Genomic DNA, 15,734 nt, shown 5'->3' with positions numbered 1-15,734 from the left:
ACTTCAATATCTCATCTTCAATACTGGAGAGAACATCTAGACAGAGGGTCAATAAGGAAATAGAAGACTTGAACAACACTAGGCCAGCTAGACCAGACAGACAGATAGAGAACACCCAGCCCAACAAGAGCAGAGCACACATTCTTCTCCAATGCCCTTGGAACATTCTTGTGGATAAATCATATGTTGGGGTCCAAAAACAAGTCTCTGTAAATTTAAAAATATTGAAATCATACAAAGTATCCTTTCTAACTGCAGTGGAAGGAAACTTGAAATCAAGGAGAAGGGAAACTGGAAAATTAACGAATATGTGGCAATTAAACAATACACTCAAACAAGCAATAGTCAAATAAATCACAGAGGAAATTAGAAAATACTCTGAGATGAATGAAAATAAAAGCACAAGATAACAAGCATATAACGCTTGTTTCAACTTCTCTCTTGGAATCCAGTTTGCCATACCCAACTAGCTATTCAACATCTTTACTTGGATGTATAATAGGCAACTCAAGGATTTAAAAATTTTCCCTTTCTGGTATGCACTCTTTTCCTTCTATTCACCATCTCAGTTAATGGTAGCTTCCAGTTGTTTGTCACCAAAAGCTTGGAATTATCCTTGACTCTTGTTTTTCTCTCACACCTTATATTCAATACATCAGCAAATCTTGTGGTCTCTTCTTGCAAAATAGGACCCACATTTGATCCCTTCTCACCACTTCTAGTACCCAGATCCACCACTGTCGTCCATCCAAATTATCTGCAGTGTCTCCCAGTTTCCATGTTGCCCCAGTTAAGTCTACACACAACAGCCAGAGTGGTTCTTGTGATGTTACGAAAACAGAAATTGGGTTATCTCGTTCTCCAGCTTAAATCCTACCATCATTTCCTATCCTGAAGCTGAAGCTCCAATATTTTGGCCACCTGATGTGAAGAGCCACCTCACGGGAGAAGACCCTGATGCTGGGAAAGATTGAAGGCAGGAGGAGAATGGGGCGACCGCGGATGACGTGGTTGGATGACATCGCTGACTTAATGGGCATGAACTTTAGCAGACTCTGGGAGACAGTGGAGGACAGGGAAGCCTGGTGTGCTGCAGTCCATGGGGTGGCAAAGAGTCGGACATGACTTAGCCGCTAAACAACAACAGATGTCCTATCACACTTAACACTCATGATCTAAAAGGTTCTGCAGGACCCTGCAAGATATGACTCATACCTACTTGATGTTCATGACCTGTATCCTTGCCATCCTTTTTTTTTTTTTTTTGACCTCAAGGGATCTTGGTTCAATCCCAACTTGGACCCTTAGAACTGAAGCATGGGTTTCTAACCATTGGACAGCCAGGAATTCCTTGTATCCTTGACATCTTGACCACATCAAAGATACAGTCTCTTGTTTTAAAATGTAGTTTTACTCTTTGTCTTTTTCCCCACTAGAGACAATATATACTTTGAAACTTCCTGAGGTTAGGCATCTTCTTATGCCATTTATCATTTCTATTTCACATCTTATCCCATTTTTTTTTCTAATAAGAAAAGTGTGGGGAGTTTTGGGTTTTCTTTCTCTGTTGCTTTTGTCATTTTCCTTTTGATCTTTAAGAGACCTTTGTATTCTAAGGAAATCATCTTTTATCTTTTATATAGACTGTGAATATTTTCCCAGCTAGTCTTTTTGCCTTTTATATAGACTGTGAATATTTCCCCAGCTAGTCTTTTTGACCTTGAAATCTCTCTCTATCTCTCTATATATCTTCATACAGAGACTTTAACTTTCATACAGTCAAATTAGCAAATCTTTTCTCTATGGTTTCTGTTCTGTTTCATGTTTAGAAAGGCCTTCTTCAGTTCAAGATTATAACAAAATCTAAGATTTCTTCCCAAATTGTTTGGTTTCATTTGCATTTAAACCTTTATTTTACCTGGAGTTAATTTTGGAAAGTATGGGTACAGCTTTATTTTTTCCCCCAAAAGACAGATGTTCCAAATGACATTTATCCAGTAATGCACATTTACCTCACTGCTTTGAAAGGTCACTTTTATCACATGCCACATTCCCACATGTATTTGGATTTATTTCTGACTTTTTTGTCTATTTCTCATCTGTCTATTCTTTCCCTATTACCACAAAGCTTATCATAACTTTATAATATTTACATTTAAAAAATATGTTAGAATTAATTTGTCATCATTACTTTTTAATTTCAAGAGTGTCTTTTGCTCTTCTTGGTTTTTGATTTTGAAAATCTTTTGTTCAGTCACTAAGTCATGTCCGGCTGTTTGTGACCCCATGGACTGCAGCATAGCAGGCTTCCTGTCCTTCACTATCTCCCAGAGTTTGCTCAAACTCATTGAGTTGATGATGTGAGCCAACCATCCCATTCTCTGTCATCCCCTTCTCCTCCTGCCTTCAATCTTTCCCAGCATCAGGGTCTTTTCCAATGAGTCAGTTCTTCTCCGCATTAGGTGGCCAAAGTATTGAAGCTTCAGCTTCAGCATCAGTCCTTCCAATGAATATTCAGGACTGATTTCATTTAGGATTGACTGGTTTGATCTCCTTGCTATCCAAGGGACTCTCAAGAGTCTTCTTTAGCACCACAGTTTGAAAGAACCAATTCTTCGGCGCTCAGCCTTCTTTATGGTCCAAATCTCACATCCATACATGACTACTGGAAAAACCATAGCTTTGACTAGACAGAACTTTGTTGGCAAAGTAATGTCTCTGCTTTTTAATATGCCATCTAGGTTGGTCATAGCTTTTCTTTCAAGGAGCAAGTTTAATTTCACAGCTGCAGTCACCATCTGCAGTGATTTTGGAGCCCAAGAAAATAAAGTCTGTCACTGTTTCAAATTTTTCCCCTTCTATTTTCCTTGAAGTGATGGGATCAGATGCCATGATCTTAGTTTCCTGAATGTTGAGTTTTAAGCCAGCTTTTCTCATTCTCATTTTGCACCTTCATTAAGAGGTTCTTTAGTTTCTCCTTACTTTATGCCATTAATGTGGTATCACCTGCATATTTGAGGTTTTTGATATTACTCCTAGCAATTTTGATTCCAGCTGTGCTTCATCCAGCCCAGCGTTTCTCATGATGTACTCTGCATATAAGTTAAATAAGCAGGGTGACAATATACAGCCTTGACATACTCCTTTCCAATTTTTAAACCAGTTTGTTGTTTCATGTCCGGTTCTAACTTTTGCTTCTTGGCCTGCATACAGGTTTCTCAGAAATCAGGTAAGGTAGTCTGGTATTCCCATCTCTTTAAGAATTTTCCACAGTTTGTTGTGATCCACACAGTCAAAGGCTTTAGTGCAGTCACTGAAGCAGATGTTTTTCTGAAATTCCTTTCTCTATGAAAGGAATAGAAATCCCTTTCTTGATGAAAGCAATTTCTGAATTGCTTTCTCTATGATCCATCGGATGTTGGCCATTTGATCTGTGGTTCCCTTGCCTTTTTTAAATCCAGCTTTTACATCTGGAAGTTCTCAGTTCATGTACTGCTGAAGCCTAGCTTGAAGGGTTTTGAGCATAATTTTGCTAGCAGGTGAAATGAGCGCAACTGTGTGGTAGTTTGAACATTCTTTGGCATTGCCCTTCTTTGGGATTGGACTGAAGACTGACCTTTTCCAGTCCTGTGGCCACTGCTGAATTTTCCAAATTTGCTGTCATATTGAGTGCAGCACTTTAATAGCATCATCTTTTAGGATTTAAAATAGCTCAGCTGGAATTCCTTCACCTCCCCTAGCTTTGTTCGTAGTGGTGCTTCCTAAGGCCCACTTGATTTCACACTTCAGGATGTCTAGCTCTAGGGGAGGGACCACACCATCAAGGTTATCCAGGTCATTTATTCAACCTCTTTGTTGAGATATAATTCATACAGTATATAAATCACCACTTAAACTGCACAATTCAATAGATAGATATATACACAGATATGCGTAACCATGACTATAGTCAATTTTAGAATGTTTTCATCACCTCAAAAATAAACCTTGTGGGACTTCCCTGATGGTCTAGTGGCTAAGACTTCAAAATCCCATATAGGGGCCTGGGTTCCATCCCTGGTCAGGGAACTAGATCTCACATGTTGCAACTAAGGATCCCATGTGTGTAGCTAAGACCTGGTACAGCCAAATAAATGAATATTTTCAAAAGTTGAAAAAAAATAAACTCTGTACCCTTTATCTGTAACTCTCTTTCTCACTGGCTCCCCTAGCCCTAAGTAACCACTAATTTACTTCCTGTCTCTATAGATTTTCCTATTCTTGACATTTCATGTTATAATGAAGTAATATCATACGTGGTCTCTTGTGACTGGTTTATTCTATTTAGTTTGTTTTCAATGTTCATCCTTATTGTGGCATGTATCAGCGCTTAATTCCTTTTTATGGTTGAATGATACTTCATTGTAACATATATGTCTGGGTATGCTCAGTCATGTCCAGCTCTTTGCAACCCATGGATTGCAGCCTGCCAAGCTCTTCTGTCCAGGGGATTCTCCAGGCAAGAATGCTGGAGTGAGTTGCCATTTCCTCCTCCAGGGGATCTTCCTGACCCAGAGATCAAACTTGCATCTCCTGTGTCTCCTGCATTGGCAGGCAGATTTTTTTTTACCACTGAGCCACCTGGGAAGCCCATAATTTATTTATCACATTTTATTTACCCATTAGTCAGTGGACATTTGGATTGTTTTCACCTAGTAGCTATTGTGAATAATGCTGCTATAAGCAAGTCATGGGCAAGTTTTTGTTTTACCACTTGTTTTCAATTCTTTGGGGTATATACCTAGGAGTGGAATTGCTTATATGGTAATTCTGTTTAACTTACTGAGAAATCTCCAAACTGTTTTTGGTAGCAGCTGCACCATTTTACATTTCTACCAGTAATGTATGAGGGTTCCAATTTCTCTACATTCTGGCCAAGAGTTATTATTTTCCATTGTTTTGTTTTGTTTTAAATTCTAGTCAGTCTAGTGGGCGTGAAGTGAAATCTCATTGTGGTTTTATTTGTGTTTCCCTGATGACTAATGATATTGAGCATCCTTTTCACGTGTTTCTTGCCCATTTGCACATCTGTGGAGAAATGTCTGTTTTTTTTAATTTTCTTACTTAAAAATTGGGTTATTTGGGGGGCGGGGAGCTTCCCTGGTGGATCAGCAGTAAAGAATCCACCTGCAATGCAGCAAACTTGCAGGAGAAACAGGTTCTATCCCTAGGTAGGGAAGATCCCCAGAAGGAAATGGCAACCAACTCCAGTATTCTTGCCTGGGAAATCCCATGGACAGAGGAGCCTGGCAGGCTGCCATCCATGGGGTCCTGAAGTGTTGAACACGACTGAGCCCAGCACAATAAAACTTTATTTAAAAGAACAAAACTGGGTTATTTGGAACCTGCAGATTTTAGCTGCACACATAGCTGCCCATATCACAGAAGTTCCCAGCTTCCTCTGCAGGTAGGCTGGTTGTGAGACTAACTCTCCCTCCAAGATGGACTGGGAAGCGATTTATATGACTTCTAAGGATATTTCCTAGAAGAGAGAGACAGGTCCTTTTCTCTGCTTCTTCCTCTATCCTGCTGCTGAGAAGGGGAGCTCTGTGGCTGGAGGTCCATCCTGGCTGGTGTGCATCCTGGGTGAGGGCAACTCTCCGGGGATGGAAGAGCATCCAGGCAGAGGAGTTTCCTAGAGCAGCCCTGCCAGACCAGCCCTAGGCTGTTTACCTCCAGACCCAACCATGAGACAGATGAAAACATCAATTTGCCATTCTTATGTGAGGGTTCTTTGTTACACCTGAACCTTAACCAAACGAGGACAGCTATCTTTTTAAAAAATTAATCAATTAATTTTATTTTATTTTTGGTTGCATTGGGTCTTCATTGCTGCAAGAGGGCTTTCTCTAGTTGCGGTGCTCGGGCTTCTCACCGCAGTGGCTTCTCTTGTTGAAGGGCACATGCTCCAGTTGCTTGGGCTATTGTAGTTACAGCTCCCAGGCTCTAGGGCACAGGTTCAACAGCTGTGGCTCATGGGTGTAGTTAGTCTGACACATGTGGGATCTTCCCAGCCCAGGGATCGAACCCACTCTCCCCTGTATTGGCAGGCAGGTTCTTATCCGCTGTACCACCAGGGAAGTCCAGGACAGCTGTCTTGGAGGGAACTTCTTATGTAGTTACCTTGGGTAGCAGTGCTCCAAGAACCACAGCTGTTTGAAATTCTCAACTCTCCCTTCCTCGTGGTGACATCCAAGCTCAGCTTCAGCCCACTCTCCTTTCCAAGCACCTCTCTGGAAATCTAACATGTGAAGATCCTTGCTCCCAACTAAACAAGCCTGGAGCTAATATCATCGTCCAGGGGCTACATCTTGTTCTTTCCTTCCCCATTTGTGCACTCCACCCCTACTCTCTCCCAAAGAGGCAGCCTGTTTTGAAATATGCTTTCCCTGTGAATATCTGTAGATTCTAATTAAATAACTCAGGAAACAGGCCACCTTGTGTCTGATGTAACTTGATTATTGCTAGAAAGATGAGTTTGCAGTGCATAAGTTCCCTGCTAAGCTGACCAATTTTAAAAGCTTAGTTTGAAAAACTAACCAAGTCCCACTCATAGCATTAGGGCGGAAAGTTGGATTTGGTCAAGCCTCAGCCTGAGCTCTCAGCCTGAGGACACAGATATTTGGACTTCCCAGGTATCTGGCCTTGTCTATATAATATCTTATATGCCCTCCACCCTTAAGCAGCCTGCAGTTTTATGGGGAAAAAGAGCTCTAACATATATTAAAATATTAGGACTTCCATGGTAGTCCAGTGGCTAGGTCTCTGTGCTCCGAGTGCAGGGGGCCTAGAGTTCGATGTCTACTCAGGGAACTAGATCCCACATGCCATAGCTAAAAAGATCTCACATGCCTCAGTGAGGAGCAAAGATCCCAAGTGTCACCACTAAGACCTGATTCAGCCAAATAAATAAAAATTAATATTAAAAAAATTAAACTCATTGTGAACATTGTAAAAACAATTTGAGTTGTCTTTTTATTATTGAGTTGAAAGTGCTCTATATGTACCCAACTATTCTTGTATATTTCTTAATTTGGAACAACAGACCGGTTCCAAATCTGGAAAGGAGTACTTCAAGGCTGTCTATTGTCACCCTGCTCATTTAACTTATATGCAGAGTACATCGTGTGAAATGTCGGGCTGGATGAAGCACAAGCTGGAATCAAGATTGCCGGGAGATATATCAATAAACTCAGATATGCAGATGACACCACCCTTATGGCAGAAAGCAAAGAACTGAAGAGCATATTGATGAACGTGAAAGAGGAGAGTGAAAAAGTTGGCTTAAAACTCAACATTCAGAAAACAAAGTTCATGGCATCTGGTCCCATCGCTTCATGGCAAATAGATGGAGAAACAGCGGAAACAGTGGCAGACTTTATTTTTGGGGGCTCCAAAATCACTGCAGATGGTGACTGCAGCCATGAAATTAAATGAAGCTTGCTCCTTGGAAGAAAAGCTGTGACAAACCTAGACAGAATATTTAAAAGCAGAGATATTACTTTGCTGACAAAGGTCCATCTAGTCAAAGCTATGGTTTTTCCAGTAGTCAAGTATGGATGTGAGAATTGGACCATAAAGAAGGCTGAATGCCAAAGAATTGATGCTTTTGAACTGTGGTGTTGGAGAAGACTCTTGAGAGTCCCTTGGACTGCAAGAAATCAAAGCAGTCAATCCTAAAGGAAATCAGTCCTGAATATTCATTGGAAGGACTGATGTTGAGGCTGAAACTCCAATACTTTGGCCACCTGATGCGAAGAACAGACTCATTGGAAAAGACCCTGCTGCTGGGAAAGATTGAGGGCAGGAAGAGAAGGGGATGACAGAGGTTAAGATGGTTGGGTGGTATCACGGGCTTGATGGACATGAGTCTGAGCAGGCTCCGGGAGTTGGTGAAAGACAGGAAAGCCTGGCATGCTGCAGTCCATGGGGTGGCAAAGAGTCAGACACGACTGAGCAACTGAACTGAACGGAACTGATTCTTGCACATGCATTTTTCCAGTCGGACCTCTGTTATACTGAAGTTGGAAGTATTGCTTCCTCGAGAATGGCTAGCAACTCTTATTGGAGAAGGCAATGGCAACGCACTCCAGTACTCTTGCCTGGCAAACCCCATGGACGGCGGAGCTTGGTAGGCTGCAGTCCATGGGGTCTCTAAGAGTCGGACACGACTGAGTGACTTTCCATTCACTTTTCACTTTCATGCATTGGAGAAGGAAATGGCAACCCACTCCAGTGTTCTTGCCTGGAGAATCCCAGGGACGGGGGAGCCTGGTGGGCTGCCGTCTATGGGGTCGCACAGAGTCGGACATGACTGAAGTGACTTAGCAGCAGCAACGCTTATGCAGCTTAAAAGCAGAAAACAAGCATTCAGCCTGAATCCTGTTCAACAGATTCTTCAGATGAAATTCTCCCCAAAGCATCCCTCCTGTAAATGCCCTGAAAAGATGTGGCCAAGTATATATATGAAGTTGATTGGGATGCTACTTGTGTGCATGAAGCAAGAAGGGGTTCTAACGGAGTGTTTTCCTGGAAGCTTGTGATGGTGTGGGGACGCAGGTTGTTAATGACTCGCTGACCTGATTTGCATCAGTGCAGAGCTGACTCAGAGATTAAGGCTGGAGGAGCTCTTTCCAAGATCAGCAGCCCAAGCTGGCCTGAGGTGATTATTGCAAACTCCCAGGGACTGTTATCACCTCCTGGGTTCAGAACCTAACCTGACTGACACTCCTAGGGATGCACTGCAGTGATTGCTGGGCTTCATTAGGGAGCAGCATGGTTTCCCGAATGCTTTAGTCCTCAGGGGGCATCGAAAGGGAACCGAGCATTCTTTGTGCCAGTTGTCTAATCCTTGGGGTATCTGAAAGAGCAGAATGCACTTCTTAGATCAATATTTTCAAGGCTTATCTGATGTGAGACTCTGCCTGGGGCTGGAGGCTTGATTGTTTCCCTCTCTCCAGGGTGGGTATGAACTTGAACTCTTGAAATGAACAGCTTGCCTCTTTTCCCCTTGGGAAATCTGTGTATATGTGTGATTATGATGGGGGAATACAGGGTAATGATACGTGCAAAGCTGGACTTGCAAAGTAGTGCTTGCTCCTTTACGACATGATTTTCTCAACTTTTTTTTTTTTACATCCCCACTGAACGAGCACTGTTAGATTTTTTTTTTCCTTAACCACCCCTCTCCCGCAGTATTTTAACATTACAGATTTGCTGTTGTTGTTCAGTAGCTAGTTCAGTTCAGTTCAGTCGCTCAGTCATGTCCGACTCTTTGCGTAGCTAAGCCGTGTCTAACTCTTTGTGACTCCTTTTGAGGACAGACGAAAGTGAAAGTCTCTGAGCCACGTCCAGCTCTTTTCGACTCCATGGACTATACAGTCCATGGAATTCTCCAGGCCAGAATACTGGAGTGGGTAGCCTTGCCCTTCTCCAGGGAATCTTCCCAACCCAGGGATTGAACCCAGGTCCCCCACATTGCAGGCAGATTCTTTTACTAGCTGAGATATCAGGGAAGCCCACCCCCACCCCTGACCTTGAGGATGGATGATTTGTCATAACTCACGACTTTTTAAGTGATGGCAGCATCCACCATAAAAAAGTGGAAAGATGGCCTTCCAGCTAGTTGTGTGAGTTAGTGCATTTAAAGGGCTTTGCAAAGTGCAGGGTCCGTGGTGAGTGCTCAGAAAAATGAGAGCCCTTGCTGCTGTGGTCATTATGTTCAGGGTGGTCACAGTAGGGTTTGTAACCCTCCCTCAGGCTGCTGTGGATTCTTTGGTACTTGAGGGCTGGTCAGAGGTCTAAATCAGTCCCAGCCTGGAGCTTCTACCAGAGCCGACAGGGTTCATAGGGGAGCAACTGGGCTGGGAGGGGACTGCACCAAGAGGACCCCCAGGACGCCCCATCTAAACATGGCTGCTGTTCCCAGATGTATGCTCATGGTGCCAGGCAGGAGAGAGGGCCTAGTGCTGTCAGATCTCCTGATTTCCCAGAAAACAGGAATTTTGGAGATTTGGTTCCATATCCGCCCACGATACAGGAGACCTGGGTTTGATTCCTGGGTCAGGAAGATCCCCCAGAGAAGCGAATGGCAACCCACTCCAGTATTCTTGCCTGGAAAATTCCATGGACAGAGAAGCCTGGGTGGCTATAGTCCATGGGGTGGCAAAGAGTCGGACGTGACAGTAACTAACACGCGGAACTATATTCTGATTTTTAAGCATTTACTCAATTAGACATCAACAATGTTATATGGATCAAACAAAACAGATAAAACCAAGAAATGCCGACTTGTTCAGAGTTAGAAGCATAGCTGGGATTCCATTCCAAGTCCTCCAAATCCAGTGCTCCTTCCACTTAAAAGAACCCTTCATCTATGCCCCACGACCCTCCACACTCCAGCCCTCTTTGGAGCTCCTTCAAGGCCACTCCCACTGCCTGGGGAAGGAGCCCAAGCTGGGGCCTTCCCGGATTGGGACCAGGGTGTCTCACTCCCCTCCTCAGCCTCCACCCACTTCCCAGAAGGGCTTGGATTCTTTCTGCAGATGAAGAAGGTCGGGACCTCGAGCCTTGCTCTTTAGGACCGGGGAGGCCCCGGGCTGGGAGGGCCGGGCCGGGCGGGAGATGGCAGGTCGGTGCCCCAGCGAGCGTGGGAACTCGGATTAGCAGGGCGCGAGGTGGCGGGGAGGCGGACTCGGGGGGTGGGGGGCGAATCTTCGGGCGGGGGGCGGATCCTCGTGAGGGGGTACGTCGGATCGTCGAGGAGGGGTGGACCGGAGAGGAGGGCGGACCCGCGGGGGGTGGGAGAGAGGTGGACCCAAAGTGGGGAGGAGGACCCGCGGTGGGCGGGGCGGGAGGACCCTCGGGGGGGAAATGAACCCGCGCCGGGGGAGGTGGGGACGGATCCTGGGTAGTGGGGCGGACCCTCTCTGGGGGAGGAGGACACGCAGGGGGTGGGGACAGACCCGCGGGCGGGGGGAGAGGCGGACCCTCGGGAGGGGGCCGGGCCCGCGGCGGGGGAGGTGGGGACGGGTCCTTGGCTGGGGGACAGACCCGCGGGCGGGGGGGAGAGGCGGACCCTCGGGAGGGGGCCGGGCCCGCGGCGGGGGCGGGCCCAGCCCAGCCCAGCCCCGCCCAGCCCCGCCCCGCCCCGCCCCGCCCGACCTCAGAGTCTAGGGATGAAACCGCCTGTTGTTCGCGCCCGCCCTGCTGACCCGGCCACCCTGGGCCCGGCTTTCCATTCGCCCGGGTCGCGGGTGGGAGGCAAGGAACGCCGGGGTTCAGGAGCTTGGCTCCCCGCCAAGGCTGCGGCCTTCGGCCCCGGGGCCACAAGGCGGCCGCGCCTGGGCGGCGGGCGGGGAGGACGGCGGCCCGGCGGCAGCTCAGCCATGGGCTCCCGCAGCTCCCACGCCGCCAGGATCCCCGACGTGGACAGCCTCCGGCGGGAGACCGGCTGTGAGTGCGGCGCGCCGCGTCCGGGGGCCCGGCGGGGTCCCGGGCGGCTCCGGTGGGGGTCCCGGGGCTTGGAACCTAGGAGATCCCGGCAGCCCGGCTCGCTGGGGGATGGGGGCGCGTTCACCCAGGGGTCCCGGCTCCGGGTTTGCGGGCGCCTGGATAGCCCCGGGCCGGCATTGCACCGGATGGAAGGGGTGGCTTTGGTCTCCCGGATCTCCCGGGTCTCGTCACGCCCGCCCCCTCGGTGCCCTCTCGGCCCCGGGGAGCCCTCCCTTCAGCCAGCCTTCCGCCCCCAGCCCACCCCCTGCGGCCGCCGGGTGGACGGCGCGTGCCCTGGGATCCCGGCGCGTCCCCAGCGTCCACCTTACTCCCCCGACCCCCTTCTTACCGCCCCTTGTCCCCGCCCCGCAGTCTCGCAGGCCAGTCTGCGCCGCCTGTACGACCGATTCCAAGCGCTGGATAGGACCGGAAAGGGCTACCTGAGGTAAGCAGGAGCTGACCTTCTGACCTCTCACCTCTGCTTTCTGATCCTGTCCCCTCCCTGACCATCTTCTCTTTGAACTTTGTCTTTCCAGCCGCCTGGATCTGCAGCAGATCGGGGCGCTGGCCGTGAACCCCCTGGGCGACCGCATTATAGACAGCTTCTTCCCAGACGGGTAAGCCTCCCAGGGGTGGGAAGACGGAGGTGAGAGTTTGTCAGTGGAGGTCAAGACCAGAGGCAGAGGGACGGTCACGGTGAGCACCGCTTCTGCCCCATTGCCCACCTGCCCTCTCCCCTCCCAGGAGTCTGCGACTGGACTTTCCAGGCTTTGTCAGAATCCTGGCTCATTTTCGACCTGTGGATGAAGAGGACGATGGAAACCGGGACCCCAAGGAACCCGAGCCCCTCAACAGCAGAATGAACAAACTTCGCTGTGAGTTTGTGCCCCCCTCCCCCCCAGTGAGACCCCAGATTTACCACGCCCCATGAGAGGCCCCAGGCCCCCGGTACTCCCTTTGGGAGCCCTGCCCCCTCACTCCCCCAAGATGAACTTTTGAGGGAAGAGAACCAGGGAAGACCCATCCTTTCCCTCCCCCACTTTCTTCCCAGTTGCCTTTCAGCTCTACGACTTGGATCGAGATGGAAAGATCTCCAGGCATGAGATGCTGCAGGTTGGAAGAACGCAGGGGCAAGAGATGTGACCCAGTTGTGGAGGATGGGGAGATGGTTTGTGGGTGGGAGAGGCAGATGACTGGGGTCTTGGGTGGGTAATGGGAATGAGTGGTGTTGGAATGTGGGTTAGTTGGGAGATGGAATGGGGAACATTTCGGTATGAGGTTGGACATAGATCAGTGGCTCTCAATGTGGGGGTTGCGGGGGGGGGTTTGCCCCCTGAATGATATTGGCAGTATCTAAAAAACATTTTTGGTTGTTGCGAATGAAGAAGGGGAAGGGGTAGTGCTCCTGACACTTAGTAGGCAGAGGTCAGGAACTCTGCTGAACATTTTACAATACACAGGGTGGCCCTCTGCCCCCATGACAAGGGGTTATCTGGCCCCAAATGTCAATAGTGCTGAGACTGAGAAACACTGTGATGGAGTGGAGGATGGATTTGGGACTAATTGAAGGATGAGGTGGGGAAGGGGGTGGAAGATAGATAAAGGTTGGGTAAAGAACCCGCCTGCTAATACAAGAGACACAAGAGATGTGGGTTCAAGCCCTAGGTTGGGAAGATCCCCGGTGAGGGCATGACAACCCAGTCCAGTTATTCTTGCCTGGAGAATCCCCTGGACAGAGGAGCCAGGTGGGCTACATTCAGTAGGGTTGCACAAAGTCGGACACGAGTGAAGCAACTTAGCATGCACGCAATGAACTTGCTATATGTTGCTGAGGTGAACCTAGGATAGTGAAGGCCACATGGGGGGTTGGATGGAGAAGTGATGAGAATTATTGGGGGTTGTGGTGGGAAGTGAGTGGAATGGGGTGAAAAGTGAAGGAGAGATGGATTGCAAAATGGGTGCTGACAGTTGGGGTGATGTGGACAAGGTTTGGGGGTTGGTGCTCATGGTCCTTGTGCCTCCTCTTTATGGCTATCTCTGTCTCCTCCTCCAACTCCCAGGCACTCCGACTGATGGTTGGGGTACAGGTGACAGAAGAGCAGCTGGAGAGCATTGCCGACCGCACGGTGCAGGAAGCGGATGAAGATGGGGATGGAGCTGTGTCCTTCCTGGAGTTTGCCAAGGTTAGGGAGCCCTCAGGCCTGGGGAGCTGAGATCAGGAGTCCCTGGGACAGGTGGACATGGGGGATTATGTTGGAAGGAGGAAGGCATAAAGAGAGGGGGCTCCAGGGAAACATGGGGCCTCAGGAGTGGGAAAGGAGGTTGGAAGGATAGAGGTTTGGAATTCAAGCCTCTTGACTACCACCCATCTCGCCCTCCCCAGTCCTTAGAAAAGATGAACATCGAACAGAAAATGAGCATCCGGATTCTGAAGTGACCCCCGTTGTGCCTTTGGGTAGCTTACATGGACCAGTTCTGCTTGGGATTCATCCTCAGGGAGGCAAAGCCCCAGTGAACTGTATTCTTACATCTACACTGAGCTCTATTTAGGGCCAAGGAGAGAAAACCAGAAGGATGTGTATAATTCACCTGATCTCAGATCTGTGAATGGGCCAGAAATCTTGGTGGTTTTAAGTGACCGAAAACCCAAATCAAAGTTAAAGAAGAATTTTATGGACGCATACATTGAAAAAGTATGAAAGTATCTTCAGAAAACTGGGAAAGTCTGGAAGTGTCTCAGGCACAGCTGGATCCAAGGGCTCAAAGGATGCTATTGGGACTCAGTTTTTCTCTGTCTCTCATCTCAACTTTCTTTCGTGTTGGATTCATTCTCAGGAGGGCTCTTTTCCTTGTGGTGGAGGATGGTCACGTGCAGCTCCAGGATTCCATCCTCCTAGCGTGGGAAGAGATTTTCTTTTTTCAACAGTTCCAAGCAAAGAGTGTCCTTAGCCCCACTGGAGCCTTGTCCCTTCTCCAGGGGAATGGGACTCTCTATTTGGCCAGGACTGTGTCGTGTCCCAACCACTAAAGCCAGGAAGTAAGGCCTGAGGACTCAAGATAGGGTAAGGGGTAGTTGCTTCAAGAAAATGAAAGGCTCTTATCAGAAGGGGAAAAGATATTGGTCAAGCAAAACAAGAAGTCTCCATTACTGTTGGGTTGACCAAGTGGAGGGATTCTTAAAGTCTGGTTTCTTAAATGGGTTTTCTCTGATCTCATAGGTATTTGCCAGTGTGATGAGGATGGGTAGCTGGGGAAGAGGTGATGTAAAAATAATAAAGAAGACATCTTCCTAGAGTATGAGATAATTAAAAGGTTTGGGGAGTACTTCCTTTTTTCTCACGGTAAGATGTTCAAACATTGGCATTTCACAGAATAGAGTATAAAAGTCACATAAAATCTGGAGATCCTATGTCCATCACGAAGAAGTCTGGCTGTGTATGTAGGAGATGCTGTGGGTACCCTGCCTGTATCCCTTCCCAGGCCTGTGCTGGAGTTGTCTTGTATCAGCACATGGGAGCCAACTGTGCTTCTGTCTTCCTGACTCTGCCTTCAGTGATGTCAGACTTGGTGGCTTCAAACTGCTGTGTTGGGAGTCTTTCTTTACATCATAGACACTGGCAGATGCAACAGTCTGGGGCTTTTCTGCTTAGAAGAGCCTGTTGTTAAACATTTATTAGCATATCAGCTGCCTGGCATTCACCATTACTGTGTATGCCAATGACTTTTCCCCAGCTTTATTGAGGTATAATTGGTGTACAAAAAACTACATATAATTAAGGTATGCAGTTTGGTGAGTTTGGACATATGTATACCCTTGTATTACCATTACCACGGTCAAGGTAATAAACATATCCATCATCTCCAAAAATTTCCTTGTGCCCCTTTGTTTTTTTTTTTTTTTTAATGAGCGTAATGTGTACTAAGAACATTTACTATGAGATCTACCTGCTTAACACATGTTTTAGTGTACAATATTATTGTTTACTGTGGGTACTACATCGTACAGCAGATCTCTGAAAATTACTCAGCTTGGACTGTTAAGTCGTCCGACTCTCTGGGTGCAACTCTCTGACTGCAGAGATTTCCTATCTGTCACTATCTCCCAGGGTTTCCTCAAATTCATGTCCATGGAGTTGGTGATGCTCTCTAACCATTTCATCTTCTGGTGCCCCCTTCTCCTTTTACCTTCAACCTTTCCCAGC

At 47.5% G+C, this 15,734-nt stretch overlaps 1 protein-coding gene across 1 annotated transcript; it reads left to right on the top strand.

The window, feature by feature from the left end:
• Nucleotides 1-11,382: 11,382 nt before the first annotated feature.
• On the top strand, nucleotides 11,383-15,344 carry CHP2 (calcineurin like EF-hand protein 2). Its single transcript, XM_068968315.1, has 7 exons — nucleotides 11,383-11,493; nucleotides 11,905-11,977; nucleotides 12,069-12,149; nucleotides 12,277-12,407; nucleotides 12,584-12,645; nucleotides 13,593-13,715; nucleotides 13,916-15,344. Exons 1-7 carry the CDS (start codon nucleotides 11,427-11,429, stop codon nucleotides 13,967-13,969), a joined length of 591 nt encoding a protein of 196 aa, XP_068824416.1. The 5' UTR covers nucleotides 11,383-11,426; the 3' UTR covers nucleotides 13,970-15,344.
• Nucleotides 15,345-15,734: the final 390 nt, after the last annotated feature.

The sequence above is a fragment of the Capricornis sumatraensis genome, chromosome 3, assembly GCF_032405125.1.
Source record: "Capricornis sumatraensis isolate serow.1 chromosome 3, serow.2, whole genome shotgun sequence".
Classification (NCBI taxonomy): Eukaryota; Metazoa; Chordata; class Mammalia; order Artiodactyla; family Bovidae; genus Capricornis; species Capricornis sumatraensis.
Note: the sequence above shows the minus strand (reverse complement) of the source record. Positions and strands in the feature narration are given on the sequence as shown.

Excerpts from the sequence above, each read along its gene's own strand:
- CHP2 (XM_068968315.1), top strand. The coding sequence starts at position 11,427 with ATGGGCTCCCGCAGCTCCCACGCCGCCAGGATCCCCGACGTGGACAGC. Across the intron at positions 11,494-11,904 it reads CCTCCGGCGGGAGACCGGCT|TCTCGCAGGCCAGTCTGCGC; the intron begins GTGAGTGCGGCG and ends CCCGCCCCGCAG. Across the intron at positions 13,716-13,915 it reads CCTTCCTGGAGTTTGCCAAG|TCCTTAGAAAAGATGAACAT; the intron begins GTTAGGGAGCCC and ends CGCCCTCCCCAG.